Source organism: Pogona vitticeps, chromosome 12, assembly GCF_051106095.1.
Source record: "Pogona vitticeps strain Pit_001003342236 chromosome 12, PviZW2.1, whole genome shotgun sequence".
In the NCBI taxonomy this organism is placed as follows: domain Eukaryota; kingdom Metazoa; phylum Chordata; class Lepidosauria; order Squamata; family Agamidae; genus Pogona; species Pogona vitticeps.
Window position 1 is genome coordinate 20,161,067 of NC_135794.1, and position 13,466 is coordinate 20,174,532.

The 13,466-nt window shown below is 44.6% G+C and overlaps 1 protein-coding gene across 3 annotated transcripts in view; it reads right to left on the minus strand.

Annotated features, from left to right (window-relative positions):
* Nucleotides 1–13,466, minus strand: part of CERS3 (ceramide synthase 3) — a 40,238-nt gene that overhangs the window by 14,215 nt on the left and 12,557 nt on the right. For all 3 annotated transcript variants that reach the window (XM_020781743.3, XM_020781742.3, XM_072982073.2), the window contains exons 4-10: nucleotides 9,178–9,296; nucleotides 7,888–7,945; nucleotides 7,054–7,104; nucleotides 5,950–6,042; nucleotides 3,567–3,695; nucleotides 2,181–2,287; nucleotides 811–967 (exon numbers count right to left, since the gene is read on the minus strand). In XM_020781743.3, the coding sequence (XP_020637402.2) occupies nucleotides 811–967; nucleotides 2,181–2,287; nucleotides 3,567–3,695; nucleotides 5,950–6,042; nucleotides 7,054–7,104; nucleotides 7,888–7,945; nucleotides 9,178–9,296 (714 nt within the window). The remainder of the gene's footprint in view (nucleotides 1–810; nucleotides 968–2,180; nucleotides 2,288–3,566; nucleotides 3,696–5,949; nucleotides 6,043–7,053; nucleotides 7,105–7,887; nucleotides 7,946–9,177; nucleotides 9,297–13,466) is intronic.

Consider the following 13,466-nt stretch of genomic DNA (forward strand, 5'->3'; position numbering starts at 1 on the left):
CAACCAGCAGCAACAAAGACAAATCAAGAATGCATCCAGCTTATTTTCATGTCACTGGAAATGTTTGCCCAAATTTAATTGCTCCCACCATTGGTTCTTCCTGCTGGTTTCAGTTTCTTGCCACTTGAATAACTGCTAAGAAATTTGCTTCCTGTCTTTGGAGCAGACCCACTGTTTTACTAACACTGCTTTAGTCACCATGGTTTAATAGTAGAGATGGGGGTGTTCATATTTATATATGAATATCCCTGCACGGGTGGCGTTAACGAGGGTCCAGCCCCATGGACGGTCCACTCACAGATCTGCTGCGGACACAGATGGTGCAGGAGGACAAGCCTCATTGCAAGGTTGAAGAGTGGAGAGTGGATCATGCGCTGCGGAGCCACTAGTAGAATCGTGGCATCTGCATCCGCGACGGATCGGTGAGTGGACCATCTGGCCCCATGGGGCCGAACCTCATTAACGTTACCTGTGCAGGGATATGCATATTCGTACATAAATACGAATAACCCCATCTCTACTTGAAATACATGCCTCATTTGCTTTTCCTTCTGTGTCACTGGAAAAATCACAATGGGAAATGACACTTTTTTTGGCCAGTGGCCATGCCGGCTAAGGAATTTAGGAGGTGTAGTAAAAAAAAAAAATCACACTGACCATCACTCAACCCCCCCCCCAAAAAAAACCTGCCTTGTAAGGATTATCCTAAGCAGCTAAATGAATAAGAGAACTGGGAGGGTCTTCACTGATCAAAGAATCTTCAAGTGAAAATTGTCCATGATACATAAACAAACGTTTGTGTTTCTTTACCTTTATGAATATGAATCTCTTCAAGATGTTGAAAACTAAATAGCCCCAGTAAATATGCAGACCTTGCAGGATCAATAGCTGCCCATTGAAGAAGAAATATGCTAGGACAATTGTCTGGGTATAGTATATGGGATAAAACATCGTGGCTCGTAGAATCCTGAAATGCAAAATGTCAAAGTAAGAAAAAAAAAGAAACCACTTCCTTCATTTATATCTTTATAGCTTTAGTCATCATCATAGTCGCGAGAGCAGTAATTAAAAAATAGATCTACAAATTAAAAATAAAATAAATTTAAAAAGAATGATCATCAGCAGCTAACACTAAAAGCAAGAATCAAGATGCAAATATGGACAGGGCTTAGATGAAAGCCAGCCTTGTCATTAGGCAGAATGCAGCTGTCACTTCAGGTAGTAGTGGCTACTAGAGGACGGACAGGTCCCTATAGCCTATCCTGCTGCCCTCTGGTTTAGTAGTGCAGGATGCTAACTCTCCCGCTGCAAATGGTATAGTCAGTCCAATTGCCTTTTGGGTATTGATTGGGAGAGGGAGCCAGCCACCTTGCACGTCTCAGGCAGCAAAAAGTCTTGGGCAAGCCCTGCTCGGATTGAACTTAGGCAGCAAGCAAAACGCTGCCAGCTAAGTTCTACTATTGTAATAGGTTAACACATTTTCCAAAAAACAGATGGTGAGGAACACACACTCGTGGCCTGCATGTAGTGTCGTGCTCCCATTGTTCAAAAACAGCCTTCTAGATCTCATTATTTGAAGGAATTCGCCTACAAATGTGTTTCAAGGATCTTGGCAGTTTCACCGCGACAGACTGATGTTAGCGCTCTCTCTGGAATTTGGGTCGTATTTCCTGGCTCCTGCAATTTCCAAATGCAGGTATCCACATTTCTCCAGAGTGTTCTCCTCTCACCATCTGCCTCCTCCTTGAACCACACTGAGGCCTCTCTGATCTTTATGGGATGGAGCAAAAAGCAAAGCAATAGCGTGCTGCTTATATACCACCCTATAGCACTTAAAGTACTTTACTCTCTGGGTGGTTTACAAGTTAATTACACAGGCTGCCTATTGCCCCTCCCCAACCAAGCTCATTTTACCAACCTCGGAAGGACAGAAGGCTGACTCAACCTTGAGCCGGCTACCTGGGATTGAACCCCAGGTCGTGAGCAGTTTTGGCTGCAGTACAGACATTTAACCACTGCGCCATGAGGATGGTGCCATTTTGGCTACAAGACAATCAGCACTCACCCAGGACCACTGCCCACTGAGGCAATCATTACAACAACAAAAAACAGAAGTTAGGTATCACTTATAGCCATCGTGATCAGAGCCACAGGATCAGCTGGTCCTTAAAGCAACTTACCAAAAAGGGAAGAGGATGATGCGCGTGATAAAGAACACGATGGAAAAGCTGACAAAGAGGATGCCGCAGGTGTTTTCCCATCGAGCATAGTTGAACATTTTCGCTGCCTGAGATACCAAGCAAACGTTATCAGGAGGCATTAGGATAATGTGAGAAGAGCTTACAGCCAATGGAATCTGTTAAAAGCCATGGGTTCAAAGCCTTCCTTAGCCTTGGGCTTAGTTGCTGAGCCAGAGTAAGTTGCTTTTGGTCTTAACACTCATATGAGACCAGGAGGGGCTGCTTTTTCCTCTGCTGCCAAGCCACAAACAGTGAAAACGAGGGGGGACCATTTCAGGGGCACAAGCAGTAGGATGGCTGGGACTGCTAAAACTCTCCCCTGCACATTTCTCTCCCCCCCCCAAATCATCTCCCCACTCCTGGCTGTTTTCATCATAGCCCTGGGACTGGCAGCAACAGTGGGTAAAAGCCAAAGACCATCGGGCACTCCTTGCCCCTAATCACCCCTTCTGTCCTTTGAACCATAAAATGCATCATCCTTGCTATCTTGCGGCTTTTGAAGCAAACAGGATGTGTGTGTGTCTCTCTCTCTCTCTTTCTGTGATATATTCTATGCTATGTTCTACTGCCTTTTGTGGGATGTTCTGCTGTTCCTTACAGAGGGAGGTCTGGGGTGCCTGCAGCACCACCCCAGGTTATAAAGTAATCCCATCTACTTAAGCAGCTCATTGGCTCCTCTCGGCCTGAGCCGGCGAGGACGCCTTGGCTTTTGGGGACTCAAGAGGCAGAGGCTGGCATAGTTTCTGTAGTTCTTTCTGCATTTCCCAAGATTTCTTGCCTATGCCCCAGACCCTCTGCTTTTCTGTCATCTAGGCAGGCAAGGAGAATACACAGAACAGCTTCCCTGGCACAGCTGTCAGAGGACTCACAGTTCTAGCAGCCTGGACCATCCTGGAAATATCTCCCTGGCTAGGGAAGATTCTCAAGACTTGTAGTCTAGAAAAGGAGCTTTCTCCCGCTCTGCCTCTGACTGTGATCGTAAAGGATTGCTGTTACAGCAGCTTCACACCCCAGCATTCCCCCTCCACGTATGCCACAGCATCCCAACTATATATGAAATGGGTGAGAGAGATCACATGCAAAGATTGCATGGCTGAAATTATTGCACTGCAGATTTTCTTTCTTTCTTTCTTAACCAGAGCCTGCTGTTCTCAGCTTCTATTGAATATAATATGCACGGGAGGCCTACCCGGTTTTCCGCTGAGTAAGTTCTGCATGTTAAGCCACTCCAAATATACGGGTCGGAACCATTCCATAAATGCAGAAGAACCCCAAGCAACCAAGTTAAAGAAATGCTAGGCATCAGCCCCCCCCTGCTGCTTTTACCTCCAACAAGATGTCTGCGGAGTCATGGACAACCATCACCAGGGTGCCAAGGCGGATGTAATTGGCACTCCACGAGCAGAACATCAAAGCGAGGGCGGCCAAGTGGTGAATCACATGGGCTTTGAAGTCCTATGGGGGGGAAAAACCCAGGAAATCAAAGGCTGTTCTGGAAACACATTTAAGAGAGCTTGTGTGGAGTGCTCTGTCTCTTCTAATGGAAGACACAGCTGGCAGATACATGGATGCCGACATGCCATACAACAGCTTTGGCTCTCTATACAAAAGGAGGACTCTTTCCATCAGGCTGCTACTATATCATTCCACGGGAAATCGGTACCATGCTGAAAAAAATCATGAAGTGACACCGGAGCACATCACTACCCCCTGCGGCTGTGCAAGTTGCTAGTTGTTCAAGCAGAGGCAACAAACTGGTATTGCAGAGATGCTTGGTGCAAAACCATCCACTTTCACCCCGTGTTGACAAATATTTTATCGTAATAAAGAAAATGCACCCCACGGAACTTAACCTGTCCTATCTTATGCAAAGAGCATCTGCTCAGAGCAACTTTGGGAGAAAAAAAAAGGGGGGGTCTACAAAAGACACCGAATAAATAAATAAACGTGCACCTTGCCATATGCATATAGGTTCCCCTTACAACATGCAGCGAGTAGGAAGCAATGAAATATTTTGCTCCTTCCTAGTGTCAATCCTCTGTGCTAATATGCGACCTAGACGCAGTGGTGCCCACTCGAGACTGGGTGACTGCCTGGACCCCCATCCCCGTCAATTGCAAAGTCAACGGACAACAGCGCTAGGAGTGAAGAAATTCTTGGGGTTTCCTTTCCAGATCTTTGCAAACCATCTCTGGCCATATCAGCGGCCACGAGCTGCAGCTTGTTTGTGGTGTTAGTCAAGTTTATTTTATCGTGGAATCTATCCAGATGACTTTGTGTCCTTAGGCAGATACGAATTACAATAAACAAATAAATAACTGACACCACAGAGACAGAGGGACAGAGTGGCGGGGGGGGGGGAGACACAAATACAGCAGTCTCCGTTGGTCGTTTCCCCGAAACCAGCATGAGTTGGTGCCAGAGAGATTCCGAATAAGCTTCATCTCACTAATGTCTCTATTTATGTATATGGCCTCCTGAGTATTCAGTGTCTGATGGGGTCCCGATCACAGGATGTGGGAAGAAGGCTATCTGGGGGGCAGGCATGCACACAAACACTTCGTGCAAAACCTACAGCTAGAAGAGCAACTGCTACAAAAGAATGCTGGCAGACCAGTTCGTTTGTCCCCCCCCCCCCCCGCCTCCAGGTCCTCCGGATAGGGCCACTGCCTTTCTCCTTGTCATTCTGACAATTCTGGAGCATCATGGAAGTCAAGTTTTGGTTTGTTTGTTTTTACACAGGAAGGGTTATACACACACACCCTCTCCCAACTTGTGAAATACAGTGCTGGAATTTTCTATCTGGAAACAAGCAAGCCAAGTCATTTTGACCATGCCTGGGAGTAAAACTGAAGTCCAAACAGCAAGGACCATTTGATGTTGATTGTCATCATCAAACACAACTTTATAGTCAGAAAGAAGGTAATGCTTATAGGATCATGTGCAGAAGGAAACACTAATTGAGGGACTGGAACTACCCGACACATGAAAAGCAATTGAAAATTAAAGCATTGCGTCAGGGGAGTGCATAAAGGGAGTGGGCAAACTCTCCGTTCACATCTGATTATGTTAATATTTCCAGCTTTAACTGGAAATATTAACATAATTTAACTGGAAATGTTAAATCTAATGAAATGATCATCACGGTGAGCCATTTTCCATTATAAGATCCTATAGGGAAGGTTGGCCCTACCATTAGGCAGAGTGAGGACACTGAGGCAAGGGGCAGATGCTGGAGGCACCACCCACAACCCTCCAGCAGATCCCCTTGGGTGTCCCCTCTCTTGGAAGACAGAGCTGTGCGCAGCCTACGGCTTGTTCTGCACTGCCAAAATTCTCCTGCTGCTTCCCTACGTTGGAAGAAGGGAACTGATCCAGTTGTCAGTGTGGAAGCAACCAACTGTCAGCCGCTCGTCCAGCAAGCTTCTCTATGTGGAGTGGAGAAGGGGCTGTCACTTTGCGCTTTGCATCAGCCAGCAAGATGGCTTGCTATGCAGCTGAAATCTACATTATCCAAGGGTGTCGCTGTTTAAGCCCTGCATCCTCTGAAAAATCCACGAGTTGCAGTTTTCAGGAAGAAACGGTGACCATTATGCTCGACCGTTGCACACCTTCTTTGGTCAACGGCCACGTGCGGCTTTGCAGTGAAGAACAGCAAGTTGGAAAGAGAAGAAACGATGGCGCAAGAACAGATAGCAGGAGGACTTGCCTTTCTTTTGGTGTCAATTCCAAGAGTGAACAGCAGCGACCAATAGAAGCTCATCTCAAGCATGTAGTACCAATACTGGGATGGTAACACAGACTGCAAAGAAAGAGGAACGTTACCTGGGTGACAACAATCGAAATAACAAGGACAACAGCATATTCTGGCATGGGTGAGAAAGTGTTGTGCCAGTTAATAAACAAAGGCTGTTGGGAAAACACAAATCACGTAATTAGGAGCGAATGGTAAGTCAACGGGACAAACCATCACGGAGTGAGAGAGAAGGCCGTTATGCCCACCCAGGAGTGGGAGAGAGCTCTTTTCTATTAAATCCTTCCGCAAAGCTGGCTTTTTTCATGGAACGACTGATTTATCTCTCTAGCCTTATTTATTTCTCACCAGAGAGTCAACTTTGGTTCCATGTATATGGTGGCATTATATATATTTAAAGAAGGCCAGCCCAGGGTATTTTTTTAATTATTTACAAATTGGATTAAAAGCATTAACACCACCACCACTACGACAACGACGTAGTAGTAGTAGTCATTGTTGTAGCAAAAGCAATAGTAATAATAGGAACGGGACGTGGTGGCACTGTGGGTTAAACCGCAGAAGCCTCTGTGCTGCAAGATTGGAAGACCAGCAGTTGTAAGATCGAATCCACGTGACGGAGCGAGCTCCCGTCGCTTGTCCCAGCTCCCGCCAACCTAGCGGTTCGAAAGCATGTAAAAATGCGAGTAGATAAATAGGTACCACCATGGTGGGAAGGAAACGGCATTCCGTTTCTAGTCGCGCTGGCCACGTGACCACGGAAACAGTCTACGGACAAAACGCTGGCTCTACGGCTTGGAAACGGCGATGAGCACCGCCCCCTAGAGTCGGACACGACTGGACTAAATGCCAAGGGGAACCTTTACCTTACTGGCAAGTACCTTTGGTTATAATGCCTTTTGAGAGAGGCAGAAGGGGTCTCTCATGACCATTCTTCCCTTTTGCCCATGGGCCACGTGAAACTCAACCCAGCCTTCAGACTCCACCACAGAGAATGATATGAAGACTTATTCACAAACTAGAAGTCGTCAGTCTTCCAACAGAATGAACAATACTCACATGGAATGGATAGTTCACCCACACCTGCCAGATGTCGTGAAACCATGGTTTCTAGAAGAAGCCACAATCAGAGGAGGAGTATTATTTTCTGCATGATAGAAGATGGTGGCTGCACAGAAGATCCATCTTCTATTCTCACAACTGCCACAAACTCATAAGTAGCGTTTGACAAGCCATGCTGTTTCTTGGTCCCAGCTAACTTCTAGCTGCAGCTAGTAGTACCTGCTCTTTACAGGATTCTTTCAGGATCACTGAGATAATCAGTGCCCAAATCACTTTAAACACTAGAGATCTAACTTCGTCTAAATCTTAAGAGCATTCAAAGCTTTCAAATATTCTTAAAAGCTATGCAGTTATTAGCTGATAAATTAGGACTGGACGTCTATAGCTAGCTCCCTCCCTCCCTTCCAGTAAATCCCAATACACTGAATAAGCTACCTACCTACCTATAAATTCATCTAACGTCTGTTTATCTCCCACTTTTTTTAAAAACAAGGACCCAGCATCATCATTTGATTATTTACGGATGATATTTCTCTGCTACCCAGTAAGTTGAATATTCAGGGCAACATCCAATAAATATTAAAGCAGATAAACATAAGAAAATAAGACCATAAACCTATGAAATTAATGGGTATGAAATGTAACATAGCATAAAAGCGAACAGCAGGAGGTAGCATGACTACAATAGCAGTAACATCACTTATCACTCCAAGAATATTGGGAGGGGGAAAAACGATCTAAACATTAAAAGCCTGACTCCGTTAACCCTGGTTTTTGCCTTGCACTATATGTATATCAGCAGTTTTGTTTTCATTCCCACATTTAACTTACATCATAGAGAAATATAATTCCAGCAGTAAATGATGTCGTGTAGAATAAAAATCGCCAACTGCAGAAACAAGATCAGAACAAAGAGGTCACATGCCCATAAACATATAGCCACAGAATGCAGTTTCCTATACAGTTGTGCCCCGCTTAACCATTCCCCCGCATTACGACGAATCCGCTTTACAACGATGTTTTTGCGATCGCAATTGCGATCGCAAAACGATGTTTTAAATGGGGGAATTTCGCTGGGCGATGATCGGTTCCCTGTTTCGGGAACTGATTCTTCGCATTATGACAATCAAAACAGCTGATCAACGGGTTTTCAAAATGGCCACTGGTTGCTCAAAATGGCTCCTCGCTGTGCTTAGGCACCGAAAATGGCCGCCGTATGGAGGATCTTCGCTGGACGGTGAGTTTTTAGCCCATTGGAACGCATTAACTGGGTTTTAACGCGTTTCAATGGGTTTTTTATTTTCGCTTTACGACGTTTTCATTCTACAGCGATTTCGCTGGAACGAATTAACGTTGTTAAGCGAGGCACCACTGTATTCACTTGTTAGACACCTCTAAGAATGGAAAACAATACATATGAAGATGAGGAAGAAACTGAACAGGTTTGAGGGACAACGTCACAGCAACCCATCTTCATCCTCAAGTTGGACTACAGAAACATCTAGCAAGGGGAGGATGAAACAGCCATTACTGTACTCTGTACTACAGAAATGCAATGACATAAGATAAAGATACACATCCAATGGCAAGCTTTGAATGAAAGATAAGGTGGAGCAGAGGCTTGGAGAGTTCCCATTCGTAATGTTCAGAATGATGAATACATTAGCTTCCATACTGACACCTGATTCACACCGATTCCTCAGATAAGTATTTTAGCTGAAGTCCGCCTCGTGCTAAACAAGCACCAGCTCTGTTTGAGAGCTTCAGTGATTCAGGACCTCCAGAACTTTGTTCTTGCCAAGGGAGCACATCTGTGATGGGGACAGAGCACTTGTGTGCCATTGGGACACCCGCCATGAAATGTTCTTCTATGCACTAAATGATTCCTTAGACACGTGACCTCCAGAGGCAGTTGGACTAGAACTCCCATAACATAAAAAGGTGGGGGATGATGGGAGTTGTATTACAGCAACAGCTGGAAGAGCACATTCTCCTCAACACTGCAGGAATACCAGATCTAGCCTTGCCTAGCCTTCTTTCTATCATGTTATTTTTATACACAGAGGGAGGTTTTTTCAGAGCGAAAAGCTTCACACAGAGAGCAGTTTTGCCTCTTCTCACCAAGCTTCTTGGAATTTCTTGTGTAAAGTTGGGATTTCTAGATTTCTTCGTCGTCTGAACCATTTTTCCACCAGGTGCACAGTCCAGTTGCACTTCTTGGCTAATCCACATATCTCTGACTAGTGGGGGGAAAGGAAGCACAGAAAATCAATAACATGATAAGAGGAAAAACAAGGCACAGTCAAGGATGAGTAAAGTACTGCTGTGCAGCTGTTTCTGTAACCCCTACTCCTTTATCAGACACACCCCCATGTTTTGTCAAGAGCAACAAAAAAGTAACATGTCCAAGAGCAGTGATTCACCTTTTAAACAAGTCAAAGGGTCTCCATCCAGTATTTTAAACTCAAAACCAGATTTCCACCATGTCCGTGTCCATTCTTTTCCATTTCTCACAATGCTGGTGATCTAGGTCACCAAACTTGGGTCCCCAGATGTTCTTGGACTGCAACTCCCATAAATCCTGGCCAGCACAGCGAGTGGTGAAGGCTTCTGGGAATTGCAGTCCAAGAACATCTGGGTACCCAAGTTGGAGAACCACAGATCCAGGTGATCCATGGGTGGTTGTGCACTCTAGCATTACGAAGCAGTTGTCTCAATTTTAAGGCTATACCTTTTTGAAGCCTATTCTCCAAACAGGTATCCCCTTCAGTCTGTTGCCACAAAACCAAGGAATAAAAGTTGACTGAGAACGTTGTTCAATTGGAGCAATGGGCATGTATATCCCCTTTGCATGCTCCCATGTAACTCCCATGTAATGCCACACACTGATATTTATGCAGCGCAACAGTTCAAGATGACACTAGTCCCAACAAATTTATTATGGCAGAAACCTTCATGGACTGGGGCCCACCTGATGCATGGAGGTAAAAGGGCGCTAATCCACAAAAGCCTATGGTATTAAATTTGTTAATTTATAAGGAGACATATGTTTCTCTCTAGCTTTTATTTTCTACATTATGATTGCAGATTATAACAATTCTTCCATGCCATTCCCCATTCTACACTTGTAATGGGTAAGGCTTAATGTTACAAGCTATATCTACTTTAACTGGTATATGACTCTGTACATTACTCAACAAAAGCTTCATTACTAGCGATTCAGTTGATCAATGAACAGAATAATCTACCAATTAAAATGACTAAAGTGGGCTGCGTTATGTTGGTTAATTGGTGGAATTAGACGTTGACTGGCATGGTCAACAACATGCTTGTTTACAGGCCTGGTATAAAAGTGCTTAGTGTGTTAAATCAGCAATATATACTGTGTACACTCACACACACTCTCTCTTCATGTATTGGCTTTCAATTTTGTCTTCTGTCTGTCCTTTCTTGCTACAAAACACAGGTGTCCATGTGCTGTTTGCTTTTTATAAGGAAACCTTATAGGACTACTGTGGTTATATCTGCATCTTGACCAAGAAACTTCAGCAATGGGCTTAGTTCTCCTCAATTCTGTCCTTAAAGCAAGTGTGAAATTCAACCACACTTGAAAAGCTTGAAGGAGCCAGATTTGAAATTGCAAGAGCGTCCGCTCATCTATGGCTAGTTAGATATGTAATCAAGGTCACCTAAGTGAACGATTTTGTACTGAATGTCTTCTGCCATTCATTTTATAGTTTCAGAACAAGTTCTCAGCGGAATGGGCTTTAATCACTAGAGACAAGGTCACTTCACAAGTCCAGCTCAATTGCAATCTTCTTCTGTTCTGGTCAACTGGTCAGTAATAAGGTCCCTCCATGTTCCAAGCCAAGCAAAGGAGCCAACAGGAGACCTGCTCCAAGATAAGACTTCAGGTTCAAGGTAGGACCCTGGACAGCCCCAAGTGACACTCAGGGCTGATGCAACTTAACAAGCTCCAGTGTTGCTTCATGAACACAAAGCGGCAGACCAGGGGAGAGCAAGCTTCAAGAGTGTACACATGATGCCTCCAGAACTGCGTCAACGGTCTTCACTCAAAGGCAAACAGGTGGAGGGGAGAACATGCAACTGAAAAGAGTCGGAAGTCTCTTTATAGGTTTGAAAAATGGTTGTAGCCTGCAACTTGTTTAAAAGACAATTTTCTGCTCCTGGATGATTGCTGGACATTTATTTTTAAGATGTGGGCTGGGACTGGAGCAATCAATGGGGCGATAAGAACAGCCTAAGAAACCCATGAATCCTATTCTTGCTCTAGAAATGGCCCCCTGGACCTACTCTTCTTCCCAATCAAGAGTTTAGAAAGGTAGAAGCCCTTGGACTTAATGGGGCTGTACCCCTTCTAGAAGCTTGCGATGTCTGAGACGTCATGCAGTTCCATGACAGGAGCCAAGAGAGACCTGATGCTTTCCTGCTATTTTTGGATTGGCAATGTCCTACCAATATTCATCACACTGGCTGTTATTTTGGGGAGGTGACGCCCAGCACATCTGGAGGAGTTACCCTTCATGCTTATGGTTTCCGAACAGGCACCTTTGAGTGTTGAGGACAACAGTGAGCCATCCTCAGGGAGGAGAGGTGGTGGAAACATGGGCTTGTCAAGCGCAGAGATTTCTGGTTAGGTGACATCGTCTGGTATTTCTTTCGGGGGAAAGTCTGTTCTTTGCTCTGGATTCCAGACACTTTGGGGCCATGCAGACATGGCTTTTCCAATCATTTTCATGGGTGCCTCATTACAGACTGAATGTGACTGCTAAGCCCAGCTCAGCACGCACAAAGTCAGGCAATGGTCTGTAGGGTGATGGCAGGGTTGTGATTATTACAAGGTTACTTAACACTGAATTAAACCGTACTGATTAAAAAGGTTGTGATCTCGCGAATGAACGATGCCAAGAGGAAAAGATAATAGTATAAAGGGCGTGGAGGGTTGCAGAGTCTGTTTACTCATGATGAATAATTATAAATGATAAATTCAAAATATCAATTTGATTACAAATGCAAATTCTAGCACCGAGAGAAACTGTTTGCTCTGTGGTTCACTCGATAGATTGGAGCAGTCACTGGTCTGGGATGGGGAGAGAGACACACACATAACCCTTAACAGGGACTATGACCAACTGGTGGCCCTAGACAGTATTTTTTTATATATAGGTGAACCTGTGGCCTTCCACATGTTGCGCCATTCCAGTTATTGCTTACTGTTAGTCAAGGTGGTTAGCCCTGATGAAGTCCACCAAAAAAAAAAAAAAAAGGAACTCCACAGGTTCCCCATGCCTGTCCTTCAATTAAAATATGACAAATGTAGTATTCTAAATCCTAAATGTTGTGGAACGAAAAGGTTATGCCGGCAATAGAAATGTTTCAGCAAAATTTGCATTTCATTAATGGATCCTTCTGAATATATGTAAGGGTCATAGTGTAAAAATAGATACAGAACGTTATTCTATTCTGTGGGTTCTGTTAAACTGCACTTTTCATGAATCAAATCCACCTAATGCTGTCATCTAGTGACTGGACCCCCGACACCTCTCTTTGAACGGCTAGATAGCTCAGTGCTTTAGGCATCTGGCTCTTGAGCCAGATGTTGGGAGTTCGATTCCCCTCATTGAGGGGCTGGACTCGCCGATCATCCATAGGGTCTCTTCCAGCTCTGCAGTTCTAAGATTTTCATTATACAATTTACCATTTTAAGTCCGCATTTCCCCTCTTGTCTCGTTTAATTGATATGTTTCTGCGAACAGCATCAGTGAGAAGATGAAGGAAATGTGAAGTGAACTTTTCTACCATCTGCCTTACCTCTCTAAACGTCATGGACTTTAACGCTTTATTTCTCATTAGCCGCCCTCTCCTCCCCGGAGAGAGGGGAAGGCTCTGCTTCTCTCACTCGTATCAGCCTTTTGATATAAAAGGTTTTAAGTTTTTCAAGTTTTGATCCCCTAACAGAGTTCTTGGGTCGAAATTTCTATGGGGAGGTGCAGCCAGCTCATCCTCGAGGGCTTAGGATCAGCAGGGAGAAGGGGAGGAAGAGGAGAGGAAAAACGGAACCTCATAGCCAGAACTTATGTGCCGTTGGAAAAGAGCAGCATTAGTAGGACTCTCTCTCTTTTTAGAATGCTAGAAGAGAGAGTGCAAACACACCTTTTCCACATGTGCTCCAATTGGTTAGCTTTCATTACATTGTATTGTATTTTAATTGTACACTGTCTTGGATTTGAACAATAAGCTGAATGTTTGTTTTGGCTGAAAAGAGGGATAAAGCTAAAGTAAACAGACACTGATGCCGAGCGTGTCTCTCTCTCTCTCTCTCTCTCTCTCTCACACACACACACACACACACACACACACACACACACACACAGCCGCTCCATGTGAGC